Below are 27,431 nucleotides of genomic sequence, written 5' to 3' on the forward strand. Positions count from 1 at the left end.
TGGGTAGATAAATGTGTCCTGAGGCCCAGGGCAGGGCCGCGCGGGACTCCTCCCCTCCCCCACCCTCTGAATGGATAAGCGTTCTTCCCCAGCCCCCAACAGCCAGAGGCAGCAGGAACCCCCCTGAAGAAGGTGCCCCGCCCACCGTCTGCCCAGTCCGCCCCACGGCTGTGGTGTGCGCCCTCTGGGACCCAGTCTGCCCCCGCCCTGTTTCTGGGTTTCATGGACAGGCTTAAAAATCACACAGAGTCCGCAAGGTGCAAAATGCTCCAGATGTATTTATGGAACCAGTTGGCCATTTCCCGAGGCCCAGGGCCAAGGTAGGGGGTGAGGCTCTGCCTCCCGGTGGCCAGCCGAATGGCCGGGCACCACATCCAAGTGGCCGTCATTGATAAGACCCTTCCGTGATGCTTACGTCCGGGGAAAAGCAGACTGGACCCGTGGCCAGAGGAGCCCCGCCCGCCCGGGTCCCTCGGGGCCGTCACACTTCCAAGGGCCGTGGACCCTGCAGACGGACGGAAGAGCGGGGCGGGCGGTGCGTCCTGAGCTCGGGCCGCCTGGACCGAGGTCCCACCGGCCTTGGAGCTGGGGCTACGGGGAACGGGACCCTTATCGCTGGGTCCCGGAGGGAGGTGGCCGGGAGCTCCGAGGGCTGCTGGACCCCCTCCTCCAGCCCGTGTGCCCCGTCTGCTGGCTCTGCTCCTCGTCACTCTGCAAGGGCCCCGGCTCCTCCGAATGGCTTAGGTTGCCGCGGGGGCCGCACTGCTGCCCCACACAGCCGCACTCCTTCACCAGGGTGTAGCCGAAGGTTCGGCTGGAGCCGTCCTTGCAGCGCAGGGTCACTGTCGTCGGCAAAACCCGCAGCTCCCTGCAGCAGCTGCAGTTCCGCTCTATGGTGTTGGCCTCCAGCGAGTACCTGTGGGCAGGGCCCGCTCAGCACCCGGCCCCACGTGCCCGTCCCGGGCACCCCCGGCGGACTCTGGGCCGGCAGCGTGCCACCGCTGACCTCTGGGCACGCCGCCAAGGGGGCCACTGTGTCCGCGGCCTCAGTAAACAGAACAGCCTGATTCCATCGGCCTCCGAAGGCCTGGCCCCAGCCACCCCCCCCACACACCCCCCCGCAGCGTCAGGACCCCACCGTCTGCCCCTCCCCCACTGTCCTGCTTTCCCCTCCGGCCCGGGCGCCCGGCACAGCCAGTCCTGGGGACGCTGCCCTGCGGAAACTGGTCTCTGCCTGGCGGAGTCGGGGCTCACGTACTTGGCACTGCTGTCCCCGCAGTTGCCCTGGCAGTAGGCTACCCTCGTGGGCCGTGGGGACCTGCAATCTCCATGCACGATGACCTCACGCTTGTAGTATACGGCACAGGCCGACTCTGCGGGCGACACGGGAGGCGGGGCCGGGGCTCAGGCCTGGATGGCTCCCCGGCCCCCCCCCGCCCCCCCACCCCCGGTGAGCAGGATCGACCACCCCCCGCAGACGCTCGCACTCACGGTTCCGAGGTTGGGGCGGGGGACAGGCGAGACAGCAGCCGTCCTCACTCAGCTGGGCCTGGGCCTGTGCCGACAGAGGGGCTGCTTGAGCGCCGGAGCGGCCGGCCCGGAAGCAGGGGGTCACACGGCAGTGGACAGTGCCCCACGCAAGCAGGTGGCGCCCCTGTGGGTGCTGCAGGGGGCCCACCGCGCCTCCCCGCCCCCACCCCAGGCGAATCTTGCCGTGGCCTCCCGTGGGCCCGCAGCGTGCCAGGCGGGGCCGTGCGTCCCCGGAGCTCACCGCAGGGCAGTTGAGTGGGGGACACGCCTTCTTCCTGGTCACCACCACGAGCCCGTCCCGGTGCTTCTCACACTCGTGGGTCAAACACGGGTTCGTGGGGTCTGGCCAGGACTGGCCGGGCTGCGAGGAAGAGGCACCAGCAGGGTGAGCGGGCAGGGGAGGTCCGTCTGCCCATCTACGTGTCTGCCTCCCAGCCTGTGGGCTTCCGGAGCCCCCCTCTGCCCGGGGGCCCCGGTGCGCCAGACCCTGCCCTCTCTGTGCGCCTCACAGCTGCTCTGTCCAGGCCGGGGTGAGGCCCGGCCTGCCTGGGGCTCCTGCGAGGGGCGTGCTGGCTCTGTCCCTCCCGGGACTCACCCCCCGGCCCTGGGGCCCCCCCAGCCGGGCCCTGCGGCCACGACTCACATAGAAGATGCGGGTGGAACTGTCACTGGCGTTCACGACACAGGCCTGCTGCACACACAGGCCACAGCACTGCCCACTCTGCTCCTGATACTCAAAGCCCTGCAGGGAGGGGTGGATAGGGCGGGGTGAAAATGGAGCCCGAGCCCGGGCGCTGGCTTTCCCGGGGTGGACGCAGGCACTCACCGCGGGGCAGTGGGTGTTGCAGATCTGGGTCTCACAGCTGATGACGACCGTGTCCAACTGGGGACTGCTGGACACCTCACACCTGCACGTTTCGCACAGACTGGAGGAGACCACGGAGCCGGGCTGGGGAGGGTCAGGGTGGCCAGTGTTGGCGAGCTCGGGCCCCTGCTTCCCCGGCCCCCCTGCTCCAGGCCCGGCCCCCCGCCAGGCAGACCGGTCCCCCTGGGTGACTCTGGGTGGGCGAGGGGGAGCCCCAGGCCCTTGCCTCCCTGGGCAGTGGTCCCGGGAGAGCTCACAGCTGCCCTGCGGCCACCCGAGCCAGCAGGGGTCCTGGCCCAGGCTCGGAAGGAGCCGGCAGGGGCAGGGGCGGAGAACGCTCAGTGTCCCGTGTGCCCCGGGGGTCCGGACCTCCATCTGGTCCTTACCTGGTACAAGGTACCGTTAACGCTGCAGACGTCCCAGCCTGTGCAAGAGGAGAACAGCCTCACGGAGCCACCCTGACCTCCCGCCCTCCCGCCACCCTGTCCGCACGGGCAGTCGCCCGGCCCCGGGGCACCCGGCCGCAGTGGTCCAGCTGTGGCTTCATCCAGCTTTACCCCGAGCCACGGAGAACCCCGAGAGAGGCTGGGCCCCCCACCCGCAGCGCGCAGCGCAGCCCGGAGAGAAGACACTCACTGCAGTTCTGGCTGGGGCAGCAGGCCCCCTCCTTATAGGTCATGACCGGGTGGGAGCCCTCGGGACAGGCCACGGGCTTGGGGCAGTAGCTGGTGTCACAGGCTGCAGTGGGCAGGACGGAGGTGCTCGGGGGCCTGTGTCCGGCTCTGCGCCAGCTCCCACCCCCACCCGGGGGTGATCCCCAGGGGTTTTCAGGAGGGCCGGCCACCCGGTGGGCAGGTGGTGGGTCCCCCAGGTGCCAGCGTCCCCCCAAGTGCCGGTGCCACGGCACCCTCGTGGGCAGGCGCCCCTGTGCTTTCGGCCGAAGCCGACCCGGAAGGCATGGGGGGGCAGCAGCCCGGACTCACCGCAGTTGTACTGGGGGCAGCACTGGCCGGCCTGCGGGGCTGCAGGCACAGGCACGAAGCCGGGCAGGGGGCAGGCTGGGGGCAGGGGGCAGGGCTGCCTGTGACAGCTCATTGTCAGCGTGCTGCTCTCACAGGTGCACCGCTGGCAGTCCACGCTGATGGTGTGGCCGGGCTGCAGGAGGAGGCATGTGTGAGCCCAGGGCTGTGGGGTCAGTCACCTGCCTGTCCGGGGACGGCTGCAGCCAGACCAGGTGGTTCTGGGAGCCCACCGATGAGGGCCAGTGGGGGAACCCGGGGGAAGGGGGCTTTGAGAGTGCAGGGCGGTGGCCGCAAGGGCAGGACATGGGGTGGGAGGTGCCATGTGGGTGACCTCACGGTGTCCAAGTGGAGCAGGAGGGAGTCCCAGCGGAGGACAGGGCAGGGCCACCCCCGGGGGTGGGCACCCCCACATAGAAGCCTCCTAGATCTTGCCGGAGAAGCCTGGGCCCCTCCCTGCCCCTCATCTGAAACTCTGGCGCCCAGAGGAAGCCCTGCCCCACCCCCAGCATGGCGCACTCACCTCCACAGCCTCCCCGTGGGGGCCCAGGCACCCTGGAGGGAGAGAGAGTGAGGTCAGCGGTGGGCGGTGGCAGCCCCCAGCCCTTCGGGGGCAGGAGCCACGTCGGGGGGCCCCCGGGCCCTGGCTGGGAAGTGCAGATCTGGGAGGGCGGTTGGTCCTGGCACTCGCTCGGGCGGAAGGTGCACCTGCCAGCCCCAAGCCCCACCCCCGCCCCCACCCGCCACCCCCCACCGTGGGGACGTACGGTGGCAGTCCGCAGGCACGCAGACTGGAGAGCTCATGCTGAAACGCGTCATGTTCTCTGGACAGAAGCAGCCTTCTGTGATGGGGACAGTGTCCTGAAGAGCCCTGTAGGGACAGCAGAGGGCCGGCCTGTTCCCTGTGCTCTCCAGGGCAGGGGAAGGCCGGGCCGGGGTCCCCAGGGGCGGGTCTAGGAGGGAGAGGCGGGTGCATACACGAGGCTGGTGCTGTCACTCCCATAGCAGTATGAGGGCTTGGACGGGCCACACGGCCGGTACACCTTGTCAGCAGGGCAGGTGAACGCTGTGAGGAGGGAGAGGACACCTGAGGCCGAGGGCCCCGGCCCCGAGCCAACTCATCCCCAGGCATCCGCCGGGGGCTCTGCAGCCCGGAAGCGGGGCCCCGCCGGCCCCACCCCTGCGTGCACGGCCCTGCCGCCCCTGTGCTCGAGGCCGAGTCCCCGATCTGGGTGCTCCTCCCTTCTTTCCAGGAGCCGGGTGCAGTCTGCCCTGGGGCCAACCATCCCCCCTCCCCCTCCTCCTCTTCCCCCAGCTCCTCCCCCCTCCTCCCCCACCCCCTCCAGGAAGTCCAGCCACTGGTCGTCCGGCCCCTGGCCACACGCTGGCACCGGCCGATGCCGCTGGGAGGACACTCACAGCACGTGTGGTTGGTGTGGCGCCTCCAGTCGATGCACACGCCTCGGGAGGCGCAGAGGGACGCATACAGCTCCAGGCTAGAGCACAGCACGCTGGAGTCGTTCAGGTGGCAGTGGTCGAAGGTGCAGCCTTGGTAGAATGCCAGCGGGGGGATCAGAGGGTGGCACAGCTCGAAGACCCTGCGGCCGGGAGCACCGGGTCGTGGGGCAGCTCGGGCCTGCCCGGGTCTGCGTGCCCCGGGGAGGGCGGCCGGCTGCCCCATGGCTCTTTCTGTCTCGAGGTCTTCCCTGGGCTGGAAAGCCAGGTGGCGCCCGGGGTCATGATGCGGGCCCGGACCCACGGCCAGCCCTGGCGGACCCACAGCGACCCTCTTCCCCCCGGGGGGCCCCCGTAGGCCCACTCTGCGCCCCCACATCTCACTCGCTCAGAATCAGCTGGCAGATCGGCGAAGGCAGGCAGGGGGCGGGCGAGGGCGTGGGCCCGACTGCAGTGGGCTTCGGGGGTGGCCCGTGGCAGGGTGGCTGGTGGGGCGTCGTCACCTTCCAGTGGCCGGACATATCAGAGCAGGAGGGCACCACGGTGCCCCCGGGGAGACGGCACTCATCCTTCTTGTCATTGGTGCAGGTGCCTGGGGCCAGGGAGGCGGGGGAGGCTGACTGGGGCCAGTAGAGCATCCCCCGCCACCACCACCTGCCCGAGCGCGCAGCGTCCCCGAGCTGGGGGTGGGGCCCTGGCGCTCAGCGCGGCACTCGATGGCCTGGCTGAGAGACCTGAGCCTTTGAGCTTCCAACACACCCCCCACCGAGACACCGGGCAGTCCCCCTGGGGGACGGGCAGGTGCGAGCCTCAGGTGTAGGGCACACGGCCAGGACCCCCGCCCCCTGAGCTGCTGACCCGCACCCGCTGGGAGCCGCTGGATAGCAGAACCCCCTGCAGGCTCGGTGCCCTGAGGCAGTTTCGGCCCCGGCCGAGAATGGGTCCTCCGGGGTGGGGGGGACTCGGCCAAGGCGACCCTTCCCACACCAGACGCTCCCAGCTCCAGGCACGGAGCGGAGAAAGGGCCCGGCGCGGGCAGAGCCCGGCGGGGACAGGCGCTCACCGCACTGCCCCTCGGTGTTGTTGGCAAACTTGCTGAAAGGCAGCTCCACCGAGAAGATGAGGCCGGAGAACATGACCTGGACGCCGAGCTCGGGGATGGTCAGGTACATCTTGACGCCGATCTGGGAGATGCTCACGCCGTCCTTCTGGAAGCCGGGCTGGACCACTTTGTCGTTGAAGATGATCTAGAGACACGCGGCGGGCCAAGGAGAGTTGAGAGTGAGGGTCGCCCCCGGCCGGCCCCGGTCCGCGTGGGGCTGCCCGGGGCGGGGCTCCCCACCTCGTTGGTCATCACCCCGAGCACGGGCTTGCGGGTCAGCACGACGCGGTCCTGCCGGTACTCGACGATGATGGACTGCGGGCAGGAGAGCCCGTCCTCCGCCCCGCAGAAGTAGTTGTCGATGAGCACGCGGAAGTGGCCGTACACGGGTAGGATCTGCTGCACCAGCACGTACGTGCAGTTGTCCAGGAACGTGTAGTAGGTGCCGTCAAAGGTGATGTAGTGGGGGTCGCCCCAGCCGCTGCACACACCTGCGGGCACGCGGCGGCCTTACGCGGGGCCCCCTCCCACCCCCGCCCCGTGGGCCCTGGGGCTCAGGCAGGATTCCACCCGGCACCGTCCGTCCCCTGGCCTGCCGTCCGGAAGGCCTTCCCGGTGTCTAACCCAGGTCCCTCCCTCCCGCTCAGCCTGGCCCCCGGCTCACACTGGCACTGGTAGTGCGGGCAGCAGCTGTCGGGGTCGACCACCTTCACGGGCGGGTAGCCGTTGGCACACGTCGGCCGCTGCACCTGCGGGCACCGCCGTGGCTGCAGGGCGATGACGCCGTTGCCCTCGCAGGTGGCCTGAGAGCAGTTGGGCATGGCCCAGGTCTCGCCTTTCTGTGGAGGAAAGACCTCAGGCTTGTGGCGCCGGGCTCCCCTGAGAGAGGAGCCGCGGGAGGGGACCGGGCTGGCGAGGGGGGCTCTCCAGGGGGCGGAGGTGGTGCCCCGCCACCCCGTTCCTCACCCGTGGTCTCCACTCCCGGAGCTCCGCCCGACCCTACACGCCCTCCCTGGCTGCCCGGCGCCACCCAGAGCCTGGACCACCCGCTTGGGTGCCCGGTCGTCCGCAACCAGCCGAGCCTCCACCCCAGGCCACGCGCTCCCGGCTGCCGGGCCGGGACCCACCCCGGGCAGTGACCAGAACCGGCCACTTCCCTGCCTGCCTGCTTCGGCCCGAGGCCACGGACTTTCCCACTCAGCCGAGCTGCAAAGACGCGGAGGGTCCCTGCGCCAGCCTGTGCGGTGGGCGGGGAGGGGGCAGTTACCCTTCTTGGGGGGACCGCGTTTGGGCATCCCTGCGCGGTGACGGGCACGGAGGCTGAAGGGGAGGACCCGGCCGGGGAGGTGGTTGGGACGGGAGGTGTTGTGCCGCTGGCACAGGTGTAGTGCGTCCTGACCACGTGGCAGTCCAGGCTGCACGTGGCATAATAGCAGTGGCCGTCGAGGTCGGTCCGGTTGTAAATGATGGATCCTGGCAGACAAGGGGACAGGCGGGTGTCAGCGGGGCCATGCTGGGGGGCGGGGAGAGGCACAGCGCAGACTGGCCCCTGCAGGGTGGCGGTCCGCCCCGAGGGCTGACCTGGTAGGAGGCCCTCCTGCCCAGAAACGAACGGGATGAATCCTAGAGGACGGCTCACTGCCGCCTCGGGGACAACACGTGGCTCAGTCACGGGGACAAAGGACCCCTCCCTCTCCCTCACAGTGGCCGGGGCAGCACACACCTGCGGCGTAGAACTTGTCAGACACGCTGCAGTAACATGTCGTGGTGGACACCACGGAGGTCGGTTCTGGAGGCGACGAGGGCTTGGTAGATGGAGTCGCGTAAGGCGTCACAGAAGTACGAGGGCAGTGCTCCGGGGGCTCACAGCACAGCACGCGGACCTCGTAGCTGCACATCCCGACGTCGCCACTCTGGTCCCGGTTCTGGCACATCAGGTCCTTGCTGATGTTGCACTCTACCACCTGGCCCAGCGTCTCGATGCTGACCTCGGGGTGGCTCTCGACCCGGCACTCCAGCCGCGTGATGTACTCGGGCCGGCGACAGATTTTCCCTCCCCTTCTGACGATGTTGCCGAGGGTGTCCACGTCTCCTCCGTGGGGCCCCGGGGACGGGAAGTCCACGTCGAACCACTTGGTCCACCTGCACTGTGGCTGGCAGGGGATGGTCACGGGTGTGAAGTGGGTTGTTTCAGTTTTGAGAGAAGGGCTTGTGCTGATTGTAGGACCAGAGGTTGTGCTGCGTTTGGGCTCAGAGGTTGGGCTGGTTTCTGTCACCGAGGTTGGCCTGGTTCCTGTCACCGAAGTTGAGCTGGTTTCTGTCACCGAGGTTGGCCTGGTTCCTGTCACCGAGGTTGAGCTGGTTTCTGTCACCGAGGTTGGGCTGGTTTCTGTCACCGAGGTTGAGCTGGTTTCTGTCACCGAGGTTGGCCTGGTTCCTGTCACCGAGGTTGGCCTGGTTTCTGTCACTGAGGTTGGCCTGGTTTCTGTCACCAAGGTTGGCCCAGTTCCTGTCACCGAGGTTGAGCTGGTTTCTGTCACCGAGGTTGGCCTGGTTTCTGTCACCGAGGTTGAGCTGGTTTCTGTCACCGAGGTTGGCCTGGTTTCTGTCACCGAGGTTGAGCTGGTTTCTGTCACCGAGGTTGGGCTGGTTTCTGTCACCGAGGTTGAGCTGGTTTCTGTCACCAAGGTTGGCCTGGTTTCTGTCACCGAAGTTGAGCTGGTCTCTGTCACCGAGGTTGGCCTGGTTCCTGTCACCGAGGTTGGCCTGGTTTCTGTCACCGAGGTTGAGCTGGTTTCTGTCACCGAGGTTGGCCTGGTTTCTGTCACCGAGGTTGGGCTGGTTTCTGTCACCGAGGTTGAGCTGGTTTCTGTCACCGAGGTTGGCCTGGTTTCTGTCACCGAGGTTGAGCTGGTTTCTGTCACCGAGGTTGGCCTGGTTTCTGTCACCGAGGTTGAGCTGGTTTCTGTCACCGATGTTGGGCTGGTTTCTGTCACCGAGGTTGGCCTGGTTCCTGTCACCGAGGTTGAGCTGGTTTCTGTCACTGAGGTTGGCCTGGTTTCTGTTACAGAGGTTGAGCTGGTTTCTGTCACCGAGGTTGAGCTGGTCTCTGTCACCGAGGTTGGGCTGGTTTCTGTCACTGAGGTTGGGCTGGTTTCTGTCACTGAGGTTGGCCTGGTTTCTGTCACCGAGGTTGAGCTGGTCTCTGTCACTGAGGTTGGGCTGGTTTCTGTCACCGAGGTTGAGCTGGTTTCTGTCACTGAGGTTGGCCTGGTTTCTGTCACCGAGGTTGAGCTGGTTTCTGTCACCGAGGTTGGCCTGGTTTTTGTCACCGAGGTTGGCCTGGTTTCTGTCACCGAGGTTGGGCTGGTCTCTGTCACCGAGGTTGGCCTGGTTTCTGTTACAGAGGTTGAGCTGGTTTCTGTCACCGAGGTTGAGCTGGTCTCTGTCACCGAGGTTGGGCTGGTTTCTGTCACCGAGGTTGAGCTGGTTTCTGTCACCGAGGTTGGCCTGGTTTCTGTCACCGAGGTTGAGCTGGTTTCTGTCACCGATGTTGGGCTGGTTTCTGTCACCGAGGTTGGCCTGGTTCCTGTCACCGAGGTTGAGCTGGTTTCTGTCACTGAGGTTGGCCTGGTTTCTGTTACAGAGGTTGAGCTGGTCTCTGTCACCGAGGTTGGGCTGGTTTCTGTCACTGAGGTTGGCCTGGTTTCTGTTACAGAGGTTGGGCTGGTTTCTGTCACCGAAGTTGAGCTGGTCTCTGTCACCGAGGTTGAGCTGGTTTCTGTCACTGAGGTTGAGCTGGTTTCTGTCACCGAGGTTGGGCTGGTTTCTGTCACCGAGGTTGAGCTGGTTTCTGTCACCGAGGTTGGCCTGGTTTTTGTCACCGAGGTTGGCCTGGTTTCTGTCACCGAGGTTGGGCTGGTCTCTGTCACCGAGGTTGGGCTGGTTTCTGTCACCAAGGTTGGGCTGGTCTCTGTCACCGAGGTTGGGCTGGTCTCTGTCACCGAGGTTGAGCTGGTTTCTGTTACCGAGGTTGAGCTGGTCTCTGTCACCGAGGTTGAGCTGGTTTCTGTCACTGAGGTTGGCCTGGTTTCTGTCACCGAGGTTGGCCTGGTTCCTGTCACCGAGGTTGGGCTGGTTTCTGTCACCGAGGTTGAGCTGGTTTCTGTCACTGAGGTTGGCCTGGTTTCTGTCACCGAGGTTGAGCTGGTCTCTGTCACTGAGGTTGAGCTGGTTTCTGTCACCGAGGTTGAGCTGGTTTCTGTCACCGAGGTTGAGCTGGTTTCTGTCACTGAGGTTGAGCTGGTTTTTGTCACCGAGGTTGGCCTGGTTTCTGTCACTGAGGTTGGCCTGGTTTCTGTCACCGAGGTTGGCCCAGTTCCTGTCACCGAGGTTGAGCTGGTTTCTGTCACCGAGGTTGGGCTGGTTTCTGTCACCGAGGTTGAGCTGGTTTCTGTCACTGAGGTTGGCCTGGTTTCTGTCACCGAGGTTGAGCTGGTCTCTGTCACCGAGGTTGAGCTGGTTTCTGTCACCGAGGTTGGCCTGGTTTCTGTCACCGAGGTTGAGCTGGTCTCTGTCACCGAGGTTGGGCTGGTCTCTGTCACCGAGGTTGAGCTGGTTTCTGTCACTGAGGTTGGCCTGGTTTCTGTTACCGAGGTTGAGCTGGTTTCTGTCACCGAGGTTGAGCTGGTCTCTGTCACCGAGGTTGGCCTGGTTTCTGTCACCGAGGTTGGCCTGGTTTCTGTCACCGAGGTTGAGCTGGTCTCTGTCACCGAGGTTGGCCTGGTTCCTGTCACCGAGGTTGGCCTGGTTTCTGTCACCGAGGTTGAGCTGGTTTCTGTCACCGAGGTTGGCCTGGTTTCTGTCACCGAGGTTGGCCTGGTTTCTGTCACCGAGGTTGAGCTGGTCTCTGTCACCGAGGTTGGGCTGGTTTCTGTCACCAAGGTTGAGCTGGTTTCTGTCACTGAGGTTGGCCTGGTTTCTGTCACCGAGGTTGAGCTGGTCTCTGTCACCGAGGTTGAGCTGGTTTCTGTCACTGAGGTTGGCCTGGTTTCTGTCACCGAGGTTGAGCTGGTCTCTGTCACCGAGGTTGAGCTGGTTTCTGTCACCGAGGTTGAGCTGGTTTTTGGCACGGAGGTTGAGCTGGATGTTACCAGGTGGGAGGTGGTCTCAGACGTCACAGGGTGTGTGGTGCTTCTGCACACATCCACCAGCTCGCAGCACTCGATCCGGATTTCGTAGTTATAACAGATCGGCGGCAACTGGTTCCTGTTGAGGCATAACAGCCCCAGGCTCTTGTCACAGATCAAGTCCTGTCCCAGCTCCTCCAGCGGGATGTTTGGGAAGAACTGTGCCCTACACTCCACGTTGCTGGGCTTTTCACAGAATTTATGTCCTTTGGCTCTCAAGTCATGAAAAGTGTCGAAATCTCCGCCGTTTATACCAGGACCAGGGTAGCTGCTGTCGAACCATTGGGTCCAGTTGCACAACTTTTGTAAACAAGGCTCAGGTGTCGTTGAAACTGACATTGGCCTCGGGGTCAACGAAGTGTTTTTCACAGTTGTAGTGGTCCCTGGGACAGGTGTAGGGGTACTTGGGACAGGTGTAGGGGTACTTGTGGTGGTTTTAGTGGTCCTTGGGACAGGTGTAGGGGTACTTGGGACAGGTGTAGGGGTACTTGTGGTGGATTTAGTGGTCCTTGGGACAGGTGTAGGGGTAGTTGGGACAGGTGTAGAGGTACTCGGGGTGGTTTCAGTGGTCCCTGGGACAGGTGTAGGGGTACTTGGGACAGGTGTAGGGGTACTTGTGGTGGTTTTAGTGGTCCCTGGGACAGGTGTAGGGGTACTTGGGACAGGTGTAGGGGTACTTGTGGTGGATTTAGTGGTCCTTGGGACAGGTGTAGGGGTAGTTGGGACAGGTGTAGAGGTACTCGGGGTGGTTTCAGTGGTCCCTGGGACAGGTGTAGGGGTACTTGGGACAGGTGTAGGGGTACTTGTGGTGGTTTTAGTGGTCCTTGGGACAGGTGTAGGGGTACTTGGGACAGGTGTAGGGGTACTTGTGGTGGTTTTAGTGGTCCTTGGGACAGGTGTAGGGGTACTTGGGACAGGTGTAGGGGTACTTGTGGTGGTTTTAGTGGTCCTTGGGACAGGTGTAGGGGTACTTGGGACAGGTGTAGGGGTACTTGTGGTGGTTTTAGTGGTCCTTGGGACAGGTGTAGGGGTACTTGGGACAGGTGTAGAGGTACTCGGGGTGGTTTCAGTGGTCCCTGGGACAGGTGTAGGGGTAGTTGGGACAGGTGTAGGGGTACTTGTGGTGGTTTCAGTGGTCCCTGGGACAGGTGTAGGGGTACTTGGGGTAGGTGTCGGGGTACTTGTGGTGATTGTAGTGGTCCCTGGGACAGGTGTAGAGGTACTCGGGGTGGTTTCAGTGGTCCTTGGGACAGGTGTAGGGGTAGTTGGGACAGGTGTAGGGGTACTTGTGGTGGTTTCAGTGGTCCCTGGGACAGGTGTAGGGGTACTTGGGGTAGGTGTCGGGGTACTTGTGGTGATTGTAGTGGTCCCTGGGACAGGTGTAGGGGTACTCGGGGTGGTTTCAGTGGTCCCTAGGACAGGTGTAGGGGTACTTGGGACAGGTGTAGGGGTACTTGTGGTGGTTTTAGTGGTCCTTGGGACAGGTGTAGGGGTACTTGGGACAGGTGTAGGGGTACTTGTGGTGGTTTTAGTGGTCCTTAGGACAGGTGTAGGGGTACTTGGGGTAGGTGTCGGGGTACTTGTGGTGGTTTTAGTGGTCCCTGGGGCAGGTGTAGGGGTACTTGGGACAGGTGTAGGGGTACTTGTGGTGGTTTTAGTGGTCCTTGGGACAGGTGTAGGGGTAGTTGGGACAGGTGTAGAGGTACTCGGGGTGGTTTCAGTGGTCCCTGGGGCAGGTGTAGGGGTACTTGGGACAGGTGTAGGGGTACTTGTGGTGGTTTTAGTGGTCCCTGGGACAGGTGTAGGGGTACTTGGGACAGGTGTAGGGGTACTTGTGGTGGTTTTAGTGGTCCTTGGGACAGGTGTAGGGGTAGTTGGGACAGGTGTAGAGGTACTCGGGGTGGTTTCAGTGGTCCCTGGGGCAGGTGTAGGGGTACTTGGGACAGGTGTAGGGGTACTTGTGGTGGTTTTAGTGGTCCCTGGGACAGGTGTAGAGGTACTCGGGGTGGTTTCAGTGGTCCCTGGGACAGGTGTAGGGGTAGTTGGGACAGGTGTAGGGGTACTTGTGGTGGTTTCAGTGGTCCCTGGGACAGGTGTAGGGGTACTTGGGGTAGGTGTCGGGGTACTTGTGGTGATTGTAGTGGTCCCTGGGACAGGTGTAGAGATACTCGGGGTGGTTTCAGTGGTCCCTGGGACAGGTGTAGGGGTACTTGGGACAGGTGTAGGGGTACTTGTGGTGGTTTTAGTGGTCCTTGGGACAGGTGTAGGGGTACTTGGGACAGGTGTAGGGGTACCTGTGGTGGTTTTAGTGGTCCTTGGGACAGGTGTAGGGGTACTTGGGACAGGTGTAGAGGTACTCGGGGTGGTTTCAGTGGTCCCTGGGACAGGTGTAGGGGTACTTGGGGTAGGTGTCGGGGTACTTGTGGTGATTGTAGTGGTCCCTGGGACAGGTGTAGAGGTACTCGGGGTGGTTTCAGTGGTCCCTGGGACAGGTGTGGTGGTCTGGGTTTGACCCCCAGAGGTAGGGCAGGTACGGGGGGAGCAGCATTGGACCCTGATCTGGTAGTTGTGGCAGAGCCCCGAAGCCTGCTTGCGGTTGTAACAGGTCAGGCCCCGCGCTGGGCTGCACTCCACGTGCTGCCCCAGGACCTGGATCGGTACCTCGGGGGCGTCCTCAGCCCGACACTCCACCCTCTTCGGCGCCGGGCAGACCTGGTGCCCGTGGGCACGGAGGTTCTCCAGCGTGTCGAAGTCACCGCTGTCGATGCCCCGTCCCGGGTGACTGACGTCCAGCCACGGTGACCACCGGCAATCTTCCCCACAGGCCTGGCGGGGCCGGGGAGGGCTCATGGGAGGACCGGAGGTCGTGCCCGGGGTGGAGGCAGGGACACCGCTCCGAGTGCTGGGCCGCACCGTGCTCTTGGCAGGGCTGTGGCACGTGTGGGCTGGACGTGTTGAGCTCACGACTGAGGGCAGAAGAGAAGGCGGGAGGGCTAAGTCTCTCAGGCTCCCCGAGGCACCCTGTCACCCCTTGTCCCCGTCCCCCTGTCGGTCAGCTGCCTTGCACGTCTCACCGTGTCAGTCTGCATGACCGTCCCCCCCTGTGATGGGAGCTTGGGAAACACAGGGACCAAGTTCCCGGGACACACCTGGCACAGGGCATGTGTGGAGCCCACAGCAGTTGAATAAATAGGTGAATCGATCTCGTTTACACCCTGAGCAGAATTTGCACTCTTTCGGGAAGGTCCGCTAGGGCTCTAAGGGTGACCCCCTTAAGAGGGAGAGGAGCTGGGCTACCTGACCCTCGGTGTGGCCTAAGACAGGCAGGTGGCAACGATGGGGCAAGGACTCCCCAGGGCTGTTCCCGGTGACCCTTCCCTCCAAAGGCCTGCCTGAGGTCCCCTGTCAGAGCCCTACCCCGTGCCAGGGGCCCCAGCCTGACGGCACAGCTGAGGACGCCGGTCCCGCCCGGCACGCTGGACGAGCGGGCCCTTCCTGGCTGCAGAGATGACGAGCGTCCGGCCCCCGGTCCCCTCCTGGATTCCCGACACGAGGGGCGGCCCCGCCTTACCAAACGGGGATGTGGAGAAGGAGAAGGTGGTTGGTGGCGTGGGGGTGGTGGGGCTGCAGGGGTAGACCGTCCTGTCGATGGTGCCGTTGGCCGAGCAGCGGGCGGAGATGCAGCCCCCCGTGCCGTCGGTCGTGTGGTAGATGACGTCCCCCGGGCGGAACCGCCGCCCGTCATAGGTGCAGACACAGGCTGTGAGGAGGAGGGGGTGCCGGGCACGTGAGGGGCGGGGGGACGGGCGGGGACCTGGAGACCCCAGACCCGAGGAAGGCCGCCGGCCACTCACCCTCGGTGTCGTAGACGCACTGCACCCCACTCTCGCTGCAGACGCTGGCGACGAGAGGAAGAAGGTGAGTCTGGGGGCGAGGGCATCGCCGCTGTGCCGGAGCCGGCCCTCGGCCCCGGCCGCTGGGCACGGAGGCCGAGGTCGCACCCTCTCAGGGACCCCCTTCCGGTCAGTGACCACTGGGGGCCGGCGTCGCTCCCCGCTGACCTCCCGACGGCCACCTCCCGTTCGGGGCATCTGCTCCGGCGGCCTTGGGGCGGCCTCGTGACTCGGCGTCACCCCCTTCCGCTCCTCTCCCCTCCCCTCAACGCCTCAGGCCGCGGCCCCCCCCGCCCCCCGTCCGTCCCGAAGGGCGAGGGTCGAACCCCACACGCTCCAGCTGCTTGCCCCTCTGGTCAAGGACTCACCAGGACTGGCAGTTCCTGTCAGACGGCACCATCTCCCCCGGCCGGTATGACTTGCCTTGGACGCGGCAGGGCGGCGGCGGGGGGGGCGTGGGGCACGTGGCCACACACTGCATCCGGTCCTCGTCGAAGATGGGGGCTTCTGGCGGGCACTTGGGGTAGCAGCCTGCAGCCCAGAGAGGCCTGAGTCCCAGCCGACCGCCTGCCCGACCGCCCCACCCCCATCGCCTTGGCTCAGTACCCAGCTCGAGGCCGCACCCACAGCGGCACCTCCGGGGGTTGGGACCCCGGGCCCCCAGGACAGACCCCGCCGTGACCCCAGGACCCCAGGCGGCCCCTCTGGCCAGCAGGGCAGCAGCTCACCTTCCAGGCCCGGCAGGTCGGTCAGGCAGCGGCCGCTCGGGTTCCGGCAGGTCCTCATGCAGGGCGGGCCGCACGGCTGGTAGTGCCACTCGCACTGGCCCTCGCGGTTGTAGTAGTCGCAGAACAAGGCTGCAGGTGAGGGGGCCGACTCAGCGGGCCGGCTCCGGCCAGAGCGAGCCATCAGCGGCCCCAGGCGGGGCGCCGCCCTGGCAACGACGGCCTCCAGGGCCACCCGGCGGCCGGCCGGGCTCCCCCCGCACCCCGACCTTCGACCAAGCCCCGTCCCTCCCCTGTGCCTCCCGCATGGGGCCTCGGGGGGTGTGGGCCCCAAATGCCCGTGACCGGACGCAGCCCCGGGTCCCCTGGCTCCTCGGGGGTGCCGCCTGTCAGGGTGGGGGACTCCGGCCGGGGCGGCTGCCCACTACGCTCCCCTCCGGCCAGGTTCTAGGCGGGCGGGGTGGGGGAGCAGGGCCCTACTGACCCCTCTGGGTTCCGGAACATTCTCCCGTCTGTCCATCGGTGACACCCCTCCCCATTTCACGTTCTTTTCCGACACCCACCGCCCCCCTCCGCGGGCGACCAGCCTTAACCGCGCAGTGTGTCGCTCCCTGGGGTGGGGGCCCGCCCTGCCCCGACGCCACATCCCGTGAACTCACGGCAGATGTCCGGGGTCCGCCAGGACACGCACACGCCCGCGTCGTGGCAGGCCTGGGCGTAGGCGGCCACGGCCGTGCAGAGACACTCACAGTCGCCCCCGGAGTCACAGGCACACGCGTCGCCCACGCAGGCCTCATAGTACTTGGCGGGCTCCACCTGGCGGGGGAGAGAGGCTTCGGATTCAGGGCCGGATTCCCCGGGGCTGCTGGGGGTCAGGCCCAGGGCGTGGCCGGACCTGGGCCGTCTCTCCCGCTGCTCAGGGACAGCAGATTCGTGGTCCCGCGGGGCTGACCACGGGCTGGTCCAAAAGGTGGAAGGCGATGCCAGCCCCACTTCTGTCCCTTCCTCCCCAGGCGCCCCGGGAGCACCCACATACGTGAGCGTGGCAGGCGGCGAAGGTGGCGCTGTTGAGGACGCTGCACTGCTTCTGGGCCCAGGACTTGCGGTGCGGGTTGGCGGTGCAGGCGTCCCTGGGGGCCGGGGCGTCGGCGCAGGACGGGGAGAATTTCCAGCTGTTGCCAAACTCCAGGGCGTTGCCCACCACGGACTGGCTCCGCGTGGTGAAGTCATTGACGGCGTTGTCGTCAAAGTTCCCGCACAGCCCGCAGACCCGGCCCTGCACACGAGGGGGCTCAGGACACAGGCAGCAAGTGCCAGAGCCCCTGTCCCCGCCTCCCGTGCCCCCGTTCCTTTCCCCCTGGGGCTGCATGTCCCCAGGACACCTCGGGGGGGAGGGTAGCTCAGTGCTCCCGGGCACGGCCCCACTTAGCGCTCGGGGCCATGGGGGTGTCCCTCCTGTAGGAAAGGGGTCCCCCAAAGACTGGCTCAGATCACCGGGGACCCGTGAGATGGCGTCATGTGGAAATAGGGCCTCCGCAGGTGGAGGTCCGGCTAGCACGGACGCATCCTGGCTGAGGACACAGGGCCTGGTGTCCTCGTAGGACCGGGACATTTGGGCACAGACACACAGAGCAAAGACAGTAACGTGAGGTTGCAGGCAGAGGTCAGAGGGTCGCCTGGGGCCCCAGAAGCCGGAGGAGGCCGGAGGGATCCTCCCCCCGAGCGTCCAGGGGCGCGTCCTGGGACCACAGCCTGGAGGGACTTTCAGCTCTGGGAGAAGGAGCCACGGCGTGCAGTGGACACAGGCAGACCTCCTACCTGCCGCCTCCCTCGAGGCACGCCGGCTGAATCCCTCCTCTGTCCGTCTGTGTGTGCCCCCCACCCCACAGCCCTCCCAGCCGGCCCTCGGTCTGGGCCGTCCTGGGGCGGGGGCCCACCTTGAACTCGGGGCTGAGTTTGAGGAAGATGCTGGTCTTCCTGTCCCACAGCAGCACCAGGCCGACCTCGGTGTCCACCACCAGGTAGATGCCCATCTGGCGGATGGAGTAGGGGGCCTCCTGCCCCACGCCCTTCTGGATCACCTCCACTTTGCCGCCACTCAGCTTCAGCTCGTAGCTCTGCGGGGGGGGGGGAAGGGGTCCCTCAGGCCCGTCCCCGCTCACCTTCCAAGAGTTCCCCGGGGCCTCTGAGGGGCTGCCCCCGTTCCCACCCGGCCCCCCACTCACCCCCAGGAAGAGCTTGAGGTCCTTGGAGCAGGTGACGCCCGTGGTCCCGCAGGGGACGTTCTCCGTGACGACTCGGAAGGTCCCGTTGGCAGTGCTGTTCCCACCACAGTGGTCCTGGGGACAGGCGGAGGCCGACGCGGCAGTTGGGGGGGGGGGGTGGGGACTGGGACCGCCTGGGCAGCTGGCCGGGGGCGGGGGGCGGGGGGCGGGGACCGTGTACCTGAAGCAGTGTGTACTCGCAGTCGCCGCTGAAGCTGTAGCTCCGTCCATCGAAGGTGATGTAGTGGCCGTCCCCATACACCGTGCAGGTGGCCAGGCAGGGCTCACGTGTGCACTGCCACATCCTGCTTTTACAGGTGCTGAGGGAGGTGGGGGAGACAGTCAGGCCGAAGCGGGGCCGGCCGGGCCGGGGTGGGGTCTCGGGGCCCCGCCTACCAGGTGTTGCAGCCCACCCGGATGGTCTGGCCGGGCAGGTAGCTGGCCTCGTCGTGCACACAGGGACAGTCCTCCACGGCGACGCAGCCGCCTTCACCGTCGGCCACCAGCCCATCGGGGCACACGCAGCCGGGCTCGCACCGGGAGCTGTACTGTGGGGCACAACACACAGGTCAGGGGGCCGGGGGTGACGGCGGAGGTGACAGCAGAGGGTCCCCCCGCCACGGCCTGCAGGGGGCCCGGACAGCGTTCGGGCAGGGGTCTTCCTGGGCCCAGCCTGAGAGGGCCACGCGGCGGGTGCCCACGAGGGGTCCCTGGGGGCGTGGGGAACACTCACACACTCCATGTCCAAGGTGAAGCAGCTCTTCTGACAGCCGGCCCCGGCGGCCCCCGGCGTGGCATTGCGACAGTCGACGTAGACCATGGGCGGGGTGCAGACTGGGGAGGCAGGGGCCGTTGAGGGGCCCCCAGCCGCCACCCGCCAGGCTGGCTCTGAGAGTTTCCCAGCAGCCAGGGGTGTGCCGCCCCGAGGCCTGACCGGCCGGGTGCTGCGTGGGCGCGAGAGAGGCCTGCTCCCACCCCCTCGCCACCCCCTCCCCGAGCCCAGAGGGCACAGACCAGGCCAGACGCAGAAACGTGTCAGCCCCCCCCGCCAGCCACACTGACCTGGGCGCGTCCGCCCAGAAGCTTGGCGTGGAAATGACAGCCCCTCCCTCCCGCTCTCAGGGCTCACCTGGGGCAGGGGTGTGGCCTCCGATGCAGCTCAGCAAGCCTTGCGTGCAAGTGCTGGGAGGAGAGGGCGGTCAGAGGGCCCCCCCACCTCAGCCGCCCTGCTCCCCAGGCCCAGCCGGCAGGGGCTCTCACCAGATGGCCCCACGCTCGTGCAGCGACTCCCCGTTGGGGACCACGGAGCCCTCGTGGTAGCAGGGACAGCTGGTGGCCGGCACACACTTGCCCGCTTCGTCCATGAAGGTGCCTTGGGGGCAGGCGCAGCCGTCCACGGGGACAAAGCGGATGCCGCAGGTGACGTCCTCGTGACTCCGGGCCCGGCAGGTGGGCTGGCAGGTGCCGATGTGGTAGTGGTAGGTCAGCGACTTCGGGCAGGTGGCCATGGGCTTCGCTGCAGGATGCCGGGAAGGGGGCGGCGCTCAGCGCAGGGCGGAGGTCTCCACCCGGTCCCCGGCCACCCCCCCCCCCCGCTGCCCTGCCCACCCCGGGCCTGCTCCAGCCGCGGGGTCCCCGGCCAGCACGGGAGCCCCATGCAGGGAGAGCCACGGAGCGTGTATTCCTGCACCGGGGGACCCTCGGGGACACTCACTGCACACGCCGTCCCTCCAGCCTCTGAGCAGCACCCCCTTGGCGGCACAGGCGCGCACGTAGGAAGACAGGGCCGCACACAGACAGTCCTCGCTCTTCTGACAGTTGCACGTGTCGAACATGCAGTTCTGGGGACGGGGCCGTGGTCACCCACACTCAGCGAGCATCCCCACGCTGCCCCCCGCCTCCTCTGGGGCCCCTCCTCGAGCCGGCGCCGGGGGCCCCCCCACCCCCGGCAGACCCCCTCCAGGTGGGAGCTGGAAGGACTACGGCCCCTGATCTCCGTAGCCAGCAGAGCCAGGCTGGCCCGGACCAGAGGGGACGGGCCAGGGGGAGGCCGTTACCGAGTGGTAAGTGCCGGGGCTCACGGCAGCGTGGCACTGGGCGAAGGGGCCGTGGGGGTCCTTCAGTCGGGAGCACCAATGCTGAGCGTACTTCTCTGTGGACGGAGGAGCGGGGAGGTCAGCTGGGGTCACACAGAAGCGCCTTCCGCAGAGGGCGGCGCCTGGAGCGGGCAGGCTCCTGGCTCCTTCCGAACGCCCGTCTGTGGCCCACAGGCACACCGAGGGCCGCCTCCACCACCCCCACAACACCCTGTACCTTTCCTTCCGGAAGTTACCACGGCCACCGGGGAGTTTGCCTGTGAACTCCCTGAATCGCTCCTTCGGGCCCGGAGTGGACCTTCGTGGCTGGGGGCGGGGGGCGGGGGGGAGGGGGTCACCAGCACGCAGGGGGCCCTGGGGCCACATGCATCCACGTACCGTTCTCCACGCTGAGGGAGCAGGGGTCCTCGAAGCTGTTCTTGACGTTGGGGCAGGCGGCCTGGGTCTTCCAGGTGTTGGCGAAGGCGGCGGCCGTGCCCTCCACCACGCCGCTGAGGGTCCGGAAGTCATCGGCCTGGTTCTGGTTGAAGTTCCCGCACAGGCCTGGGGCAGGGGGGCAGCGTGAGGCCCCGAGAGCCCCGGCCGCCGAGGGCGGGCTCCGGCCCCCGGGGCAGGCGGCCCCGCTTACCGCAGGTCAGCCCGCGGAGCTCGGGCGCCAGCCTCAGGAACACCTGCATGGTGGGTACCAGCTGGATGTCCAGCTGCAGACCCAGGTTGGTCTGGGCGATGACGAAGAAGGTTGAGGGTCTGAAGAGCGTGACGTTGGCTGTGGACACAGGGGACAAGGTCTCAGCGGGGTGTGAGCAGCGGCACCCTCAGGGGGCCAGGGCCGGCGCCCTCACCTGCTGAGACGGGCATCTGGGTGTAGATCTGGTTCACAAACACCTCCCCGCTGGCCTTGACCACGATGACCTGGGAGCAGTACACAGCAGGGTCAGGGCGAGTCGGGGCCCTGCCAGCGCCCCAAGTGGCCCCAGAGGCCCTGACGTGCCCCTGCAAGACCCCTGCCCGTGGAGGCCACAGGCTCCCACGAAGAGGGGCCGATGACCCTGTGCTCAGCTTGTCTGCGTGTCCTTCAAGGACCGCATTTTCTCAGTCACGTAGAAACACAAGTGACTTTATAAAATACGGATGTTGCCTTCAATGCACGAGCTACCGGACGTGCCCCGGTCCCTCCCTGAGCTGCTCCATCTGAGGACCGTCACTCAGAGATCTGTGGGGTGGGAGGATCCTCAGGCCATGCCCCCTGGCCACTCGCCGCCCACACGGGGATCGAGGGCTTGGGCAGAGGTCACTTGCCACGAGGGACACAGATTCCCCCCAACCCACGTCTGCTCTCACTATGTCCCCCCACCAGCCCCCACCAGGGTCTGCCCTCACCGTGTGTCCCCCGCCCAGGCCCCCCGGATCTGCCCTCACCGTGTGCCCCCCGTCCAGGCTCAAGGTCAGGCTCTTCAGGCAAGTCTCACTGTCCGTCAGGCCGCACCTGCGCAACTCCGCCAGCACAGTGAAGGCGCTGCTGTCACAGGGCTGCAGACACGAGTGCTCACACTCTGCCCAGAGACCCCAGCCCCCTGCGTCCGTCCCCACCCCCCCCCACCGCCTGGCTCCCTGTGGGGCTGGTACCAGGAGCCGGGGCATCTTCCCAGGGTGGCCTCAGAGGCAGCCGCTGCACGCAGCCCAGGCAGGGGCTCCCGTGTGACAGCCGCTCTGTCCCAGCGAGGACCCCGGGGCCCGTACCTTGGCCAACACGTAGCTGCAGTCTCCGTGCACTGTGTACTGCCTCTCATCGAACGTGGAGAAGTGGGCGCCCCCCAGCACCGAGCAGGTGCCAGGACATGGCACCTCCTGGCAGCTCCACCGGCCGCTGGAGCAGGTGCTGGGTGCGGGTAGAGACCACGTGAGCGCGGCCCCCGGAGCACCCAGCCCCTCCCTCCTCACCGGCAGGTGGACAAGGGTCTTGCCCAGGCCTGCCCGCATCACTGCACAGCCCGGGGCCCCTCGGCGTCCGTGCGGAGAGCCACTGGCCAGTGCCCAGGGCCCCAGGTGAGGGATGACACCCAGCGCTTGGGCCCTGGCCTCCGAGGGGCCGTCCCAGGACGCGTCTGGGGTGACGGACAGGAGGGCAGGGGCCTGGGTCCTACCAGTTGGCACAGTCTGTGGAGTAGACAGCCCCCGGAGCATAGGTGGCCCCGTTGTACACGCAGGCGCACTGGGGTGCGGGGATGCAGCCCGTCTGGCCGATGTCGTCGAGCACCGTCCCTGCAGAAGCAGGCGGCCACCGCGTGAGCATGTGGAGGAGACCAGCCCTCCGCCCCAGGCGGCCCTGCCCTTCGGGGGCCCTTCAGATCCGGGGGTCCAGAACGCCTCTGTGATTCTCGGGGGGCAGGCGGGGGTGGGGGCCCCTCTCACCCTCGGGGCAGAAGCAGCCGGCCATGCAGTGGTCCTCGCAGAGCTGGGAGTGCTCCGGGTTGGAGCAGGTGTCCGCGCAGGGCGAGCCGCACTCGCGGTACTGCATGTTGAGGGGGCACGTCTGGGCTGCAGGGTAGAGGACGGGGGCGGGGGGTGGCGGTGGTCACACCCTGCCCCCACCTCTGGACCGAGGCAGGGCAGCACGGTGACGGGGCTGGGGCCGGCCGGGGCACTCACGGCACAGGTCGGGGCCGCGCCAGTCCAGGGGCCGCCCCCCGGCGTGGGCACACTGGCGGGAGTACTCGGCGACCGTATGGCAGACGCAGCTGGTCAGCTCGGCGTGCTCGCACAGGCAGAGGTCTTGCCGGCAGGCCCGCACGTAGCTGCTGGCGTCCACCAGGGCGTTGCAGCCCCGGAAGGGCCAGCTGCTCAGGATCTCCTCACAGATGCCCTGGGGCCGAGCCGGGGGGCCGTGCTGAGTCCAGGCCCCGGACTCTCCTCTGGACTCACAGCCCACCCCCCCAGCCCGGCCCCCGCCCCCACTCCCTCCAGGACTTACGGCGCCCAGTGAGCAAGTCAGCGGGGGCACAGGTGCAGGGTCCTGACACTGCTCCGTGGGGCCGTGCAACTTCTGCAGATTCCCGAACTCGATGGGGGTCAGCTTGACACCTGCGGGGAGCACAAGCCGTCCCCCAGGCTGCCCGCGGCGTCCCGGCTGCCCCTGCTCCCCCACCCACGCTGCTGGGTTAGGCAGTGGCCACAAGGGACATTCAGGGTGTCTGAAGACTGGGGAAACAGCCAAGGCTCTGGGGCTTGCAGGCCGAGGGCGGAGGCCTATTGACTGAGGCTCTCCAAGCCCAGGGCCGGCCTGTAGTCCAGAGGGCTGGAGAGTGACCCCGACCTCCCCCCTGTCCCCCCCCCCCCCACCCAGCCAAGCCTGCGCTGGGCCTGCCGGGCCAGGGCCACCGGACGCGTGGGCAGGCTCGTTCCCTCACGGCCAGAAGCATCTATGGGTGAGCCCTAAGTGGGGCTTCACGGGCCTGGCGAAGGGGACCTGGGGGCTGGGGACCCCGGCTCGTGCGGGTCCCACTTCTTGGCGGCGAAGTCTGGAGGCCCGAGCAACAGTGACGGGGCCTGATGGGAGGTGGGACTCTGGTCTCAGGTGAGGAGGGTGCCTGGTTACACATCCACTCCCCAGAGCAGCCGCGCCGAGCACAGGCCCCCAGATGAGCCTCCGGGCGCACGGCTGAGGGTGCGGGCAGGTGTGCCTGTGGGTGCTGGGATTGTGCAGGTGCGGGTGTGCGTGCACATGCACACAAGTTGGAGACACGTGGCCCGGGACCCTGGAAGGCGGCCTTCCGGGGAGCCCCGGGGAAGGGGCCCGGAGCAGACACGTGGGACAGCCGTGGGGAGGGGCTCACCGTGGGAGACGAACTCGTCGAAGACAGGCACACCGTTAAAGTCTCCACAGAGCCCGCAGGTCTGGTTCGAGTACTTGGCGTCCAGCTCCAGCTGGAAGGAGAGGGACACGTCAGCCACTGGCCCTGCCAGGGACGTCTCGGGACGGGAGGGACAGACGAGGTGTGGGACACTGCCAAGGAGGGGCTGTCAGGGACCGTGGACCAGCCCCCGGCCCCCACAATGCAGAGCAGGGCTCTCTGTCCTGGAGGGGACACCCCACTCACGCGGGGTCTCCATCGGGGGGTGTAGATCCCAGCGCCCCCATAGCACCTGGGCCCCCTCCTCCCCCACCCTGTTGGGGACCTTCTCTGACCTCCCCACCCACCCTTGCCCAGAGCACTTTCTTCCCTCCCTGGGAAGGCTGTTGGGCTGGAGACGCCCCCCCACCCCAGCCCTGGGCCCCGGCCTCACCAGGAGACTGTCGTCCCGGCTCCACATGAAGACCAGGCCCAGCCTGGCCACCACCTTCAGGTGGCTGCTGCTGTGCTCGATGATGACACCAGACTGGCCAAAAGGCAGCTGGATTCTGCGGAGAGAGGGCGCGGCTGAGGCGGCGAGGGGCACGGAGGGGGCAGCGAGGTCCCCTGCGGTCACGCGTGGGACACGAGCACAGTGCCTGTGGACAGTGGCAGCAGGGGGAGTGGGGGAGACAGGGGAGTCTGCAGCCCTGGGGTCACAGGACCAGGAGGGGACCACTTCCAAGGGCAGGAAAAGAGCACGGGGCCCCAGCGGGGGAGGGGCGGTGGGCCCCCGTCTCGGGGACAAGCCCACGTCCCCCTCACAGCCCCCCAGACTCACGGGAGCCCGTTGACCTGGATGGAGTTCTTGGTCAACTCGATGACCATGCCATCCAGCTTCATGGTGACTCCGGCCAGCGTGGTGACATTGGACTCCAGGCTGCGGCGGACCTGGACGTTGAAGTCCTCGTAGGCGGCCCCACAGTGCGCGGAGAGGACGTAGTTGCACAGGCCCGGGAAGCGGAAGACGTCCCCGTCGAAGGTCTTATAGTGGAAGTCGCCCCAGGTGCTGCACACCCGCCCGTTGTGCGCGGGGTTCAGGGCTGTGGGGAGCCAGGGCAGTCCTGAGGGGCGCCCCCATGCCCCCAAGTCCAGCACACTGCTGCCCGAGGGCCGGGCGTCCGGGGAGGAGCCGCCTGGACCCAGAACCTCCTGGCGACTGGGGCCCTTTCCCAGCACTTCTCCCGGGTCCACCTGGGAAGCGAGACCCCGCCCAGCTGCCCCCTCCCAGCCCGGCCTCACAGGCCCTCCCTCACCTCGAACCACCGGCGCCGTCCTCAGAGGGGGGAGGATGGTCACGCCTTGCAGCCGGTCGCCTGCGGGAGCAGGGGCAGGGTCACACAGCGCCCCCCACGCACATGGCTTCTGCTGGGCATAGGCATCTCTGGCCCCCACACAAGGTGACTGGAGGTGGCCTCTCCAAGGCCGTGGCCGCAAGGCGCCCCGGGGGGGCCGGGCTGCACGTACACTCGGGCAGCAAAGCCTCCTCCAGCGACCGCCTCCGCCCTGCGCCTCTGCCGCGCCATCCCGAGGGGCCGGGAGCTCTCAGCCCTGCACTCTGTTCACACCTGGGACTTTCTTACGCCCAGAATCTCAAAAGTCAACCTTGGGCGCAGAGGCCAGGTGTGGATGAGCCTCCCGTGGGCCCAGTTCCGGGAAATGCAGGCAGATTGTCTGGGCTTCGGGGCCACACACCCAGAGTGGCGGCACAGAAATACCCGGGGAGGCCGCCCCACCAGCCCCCACCCCCAGGCCACGAGGACGCGTACGTGGATGAAATATTGGGGGTTACGGGGAGACAGCAGGACGTCGCCGTGAGCTCAGCGGGCCCCTGGCCCCGAGTGGGGCAGCCCTGACCGGGGGTGGGGGGCCGACTCACCAGCAGGCCCCTGGGTGACAGGAAGGAGGTCCAGGTACTCGTGGCCATGTTCCACAGAGCCTACGGAGGAAGAGAGGGATGGGCGGGCGGGCAGAAGGGGCCAGAACAGGTGGGGGTTCTCTCTGTGCAGGGCTGGGGACGCTGGGAGGGTCTCTGTCCACACCGTCCACGCCAGGTCCGGGCTGAGCCACGATCCTCTCTGAGCATTACCTCAGCCTGGCTCCCCAAGCCCTAGAGGGGGGGTCCCCTGGCCCTGACAGGGTGTCCCCGGGAGCCCTGCATTCACTGAGTATCTCCCCACTCTGCACAGCAGCCCGTGGAGGGTCCAACAGTAAAGCCAGCGGTCTGGAGGACAGCTTGGAACAGAATGGGGAATGTGGAGCTGAGTGGGGTGGGGCTGCACTGTAGAGGGGGTGCTCAGGGCCACCGCACGGGGGGCGGCTCAGCACGGGGGGCACAGGGCAGGAGAGCTGAGGGCTGGCCGTGTCGGCCCCGAGGCCGCCCCAAGAACCTGGCGCGGCTTGGAAGGCCGATCTCTGAGGCCCTCAGAGGCCACGCCAGCGTGGCAGGAGGGGCCTGGCCCTGCAGGGGCCAGCTGCCCTCACCGGTAGGGACTGGCCCCACACACAGCGGCAAGAGCCAAGGACTGAAGTGTATGGGCCACACGGGGCGCCGTGGCATGGTCCCCTCTGTGCTGAGTGCCTCGGGAACACAGGCCCCTGGCCCCTCCTGCACACTGCCACCCCACGCCCGGCCAGAACCCAGCTGGCCCCTGGGAAGTGGAGGCAGTGAGGTGCAGACCTGGGGGGAGGGGGCCGCAGAGGGTCTGCGAGTCCTTCCCCCCCGCCGCCAGCATCCTCGCTGTGTGGACCTCGCTATCACACCCTCGGCCCAAGGCTGAGGCTCCCAGAAAGCCCCCATAAGGCCCAGATGGGGAAAATGAGCGGGTAAACTGGGGGTGCATGGGGAGGGGGACCCAGGGATAGGAGGGCCGCTCCGCCAGGCTGGCCCAGGGGCCCGAGAACCCGCTCAGCCCGGAGCCTTGGGGGGGGGGGGGGCAGAGGCAGTGACCAGCAGGGCAACATGGGTGGAGGAGTGAGTGGGCTGCAGGCCGCTGCCAGGGAAGGCAGGCGGGGGCTCAGAGACGCTGGGTTCCTGCTTCCTCGCCTCAGGGGGGCAGCCCAGCCTCAGAGGCCCCACCCCCAACGTGGACCCCCGCAGTCCCCGAGGGTTCCTCCCCAACCCCACCAGCTGGGACACCCCCAAGACGGCTCAGGGCCCGGGGCCGGGGGCCAGGCTGCCGGGGGCCACTCACGGCCACACTTCGCCCGCCCAGAGGCCCGGGCAAGGCGTCTGGGCGGCCTGCTGCCCTCCCGGCATGTGGGGGAAGCACCGGGATGCCAGGCCACGGCCAGGGCCAGCCTGGGAGAGCCGGTGAGTGGGCGCCTCACCTGTGTGCTGGGCCCAGGCCAGGGTGAGAGCCAGGGCCCAGAGCGGGGCCAGCTTCCTGCGGCCGACACCCAT

The 27,431-nt window shown here is 67.0% G+C and overlaps 1 protein-coding gene across 1 annotated transcript; it reads right to left on the reverse strand.

Annotated features, from left to right (window-relative positions):
• Positions 1-263: 263 nt before the first annotated feature.
• Positions 264-27,431, reverse strand: MUC5AC (mucin 5AC, oligomeric mucus/gel-forming). The gene is made up of 53 exons (XM_042904828.1): positions 27,352-27,431; positions 27,067-27,074; positions 25,908-25,967; positions 25,285-25,344; positions 24,810-25,071; positions 24,423-24,537; positions 23,972-24,062; positions 23,110-23,219; positions 22,788-23,001; positions 22,551-22,676; positions 22,283-22,400; positions 21,879-22,017; positions 21,558-21,668; positions 20,981-21,050; positions 20,767-20,904; positions 20,517-20,681; positions 20,100-20,194; positions 19,757-19,883; positions 19,303-19,558; positions 19,172-19,224; positions 18,776-18,876; positions 18,439-18,590; positions 18,224-18,362; positions 18,004-18,117; positions 17,716-17,895; positions 16,815-17,054; positions 16,438-16,594; positions 15,782-15,910; positions 15,422-15,584; positions 15,015-15,058; positions 14,732-14,920; positions 13,371-14,126; positions 11,115-11,492; positions 10,514-10,598; positions 7,695-8,185; positions 7,239-7,444; positions 6,636-6,810; positions 6,212-6,462; positions 5,933-6,116; positions 5,254-5,461; positions 4,834-5,012; positions 4,393-4,480; positions 4,182-4,285; positions 3,938-3,969; positions 3,379-3,550; positions 3,032-3,133; positions 2,782-2,819; positions 2,357-2,479; positions 2,174-2,272; positions 1,772-1,891; positions 1,492-1,555; positions 1,259-1,373; positions 264-916 (listed from the first exon to the last, which is right to left on the reverse strand). The coding sequence occupies exons 1-53, from the start codon at positions 27,429-27,431 to the stop codon at positions 610-612; spliced, it is 8,283 nt and encodes a 2,760-aa protein (XP_042760762.1). The 3' UTR covers positions 264-609.

The sequence above is a fragment of the Panthera leo genome, chromosome D1, assembly GCF_018350215.1.
Source record: "Panthera leo isolate Ple1 chromosome D1, P.leo_Ple1_pat1.1, whole genome shotgun sequence".
Classification (NCBI taxonomy): domain Eukaryota; kingdom Metazoa; phylum Chordata; class Mammalia; order Carnivora; family Felidae; genus Panthera; species Panthera leo.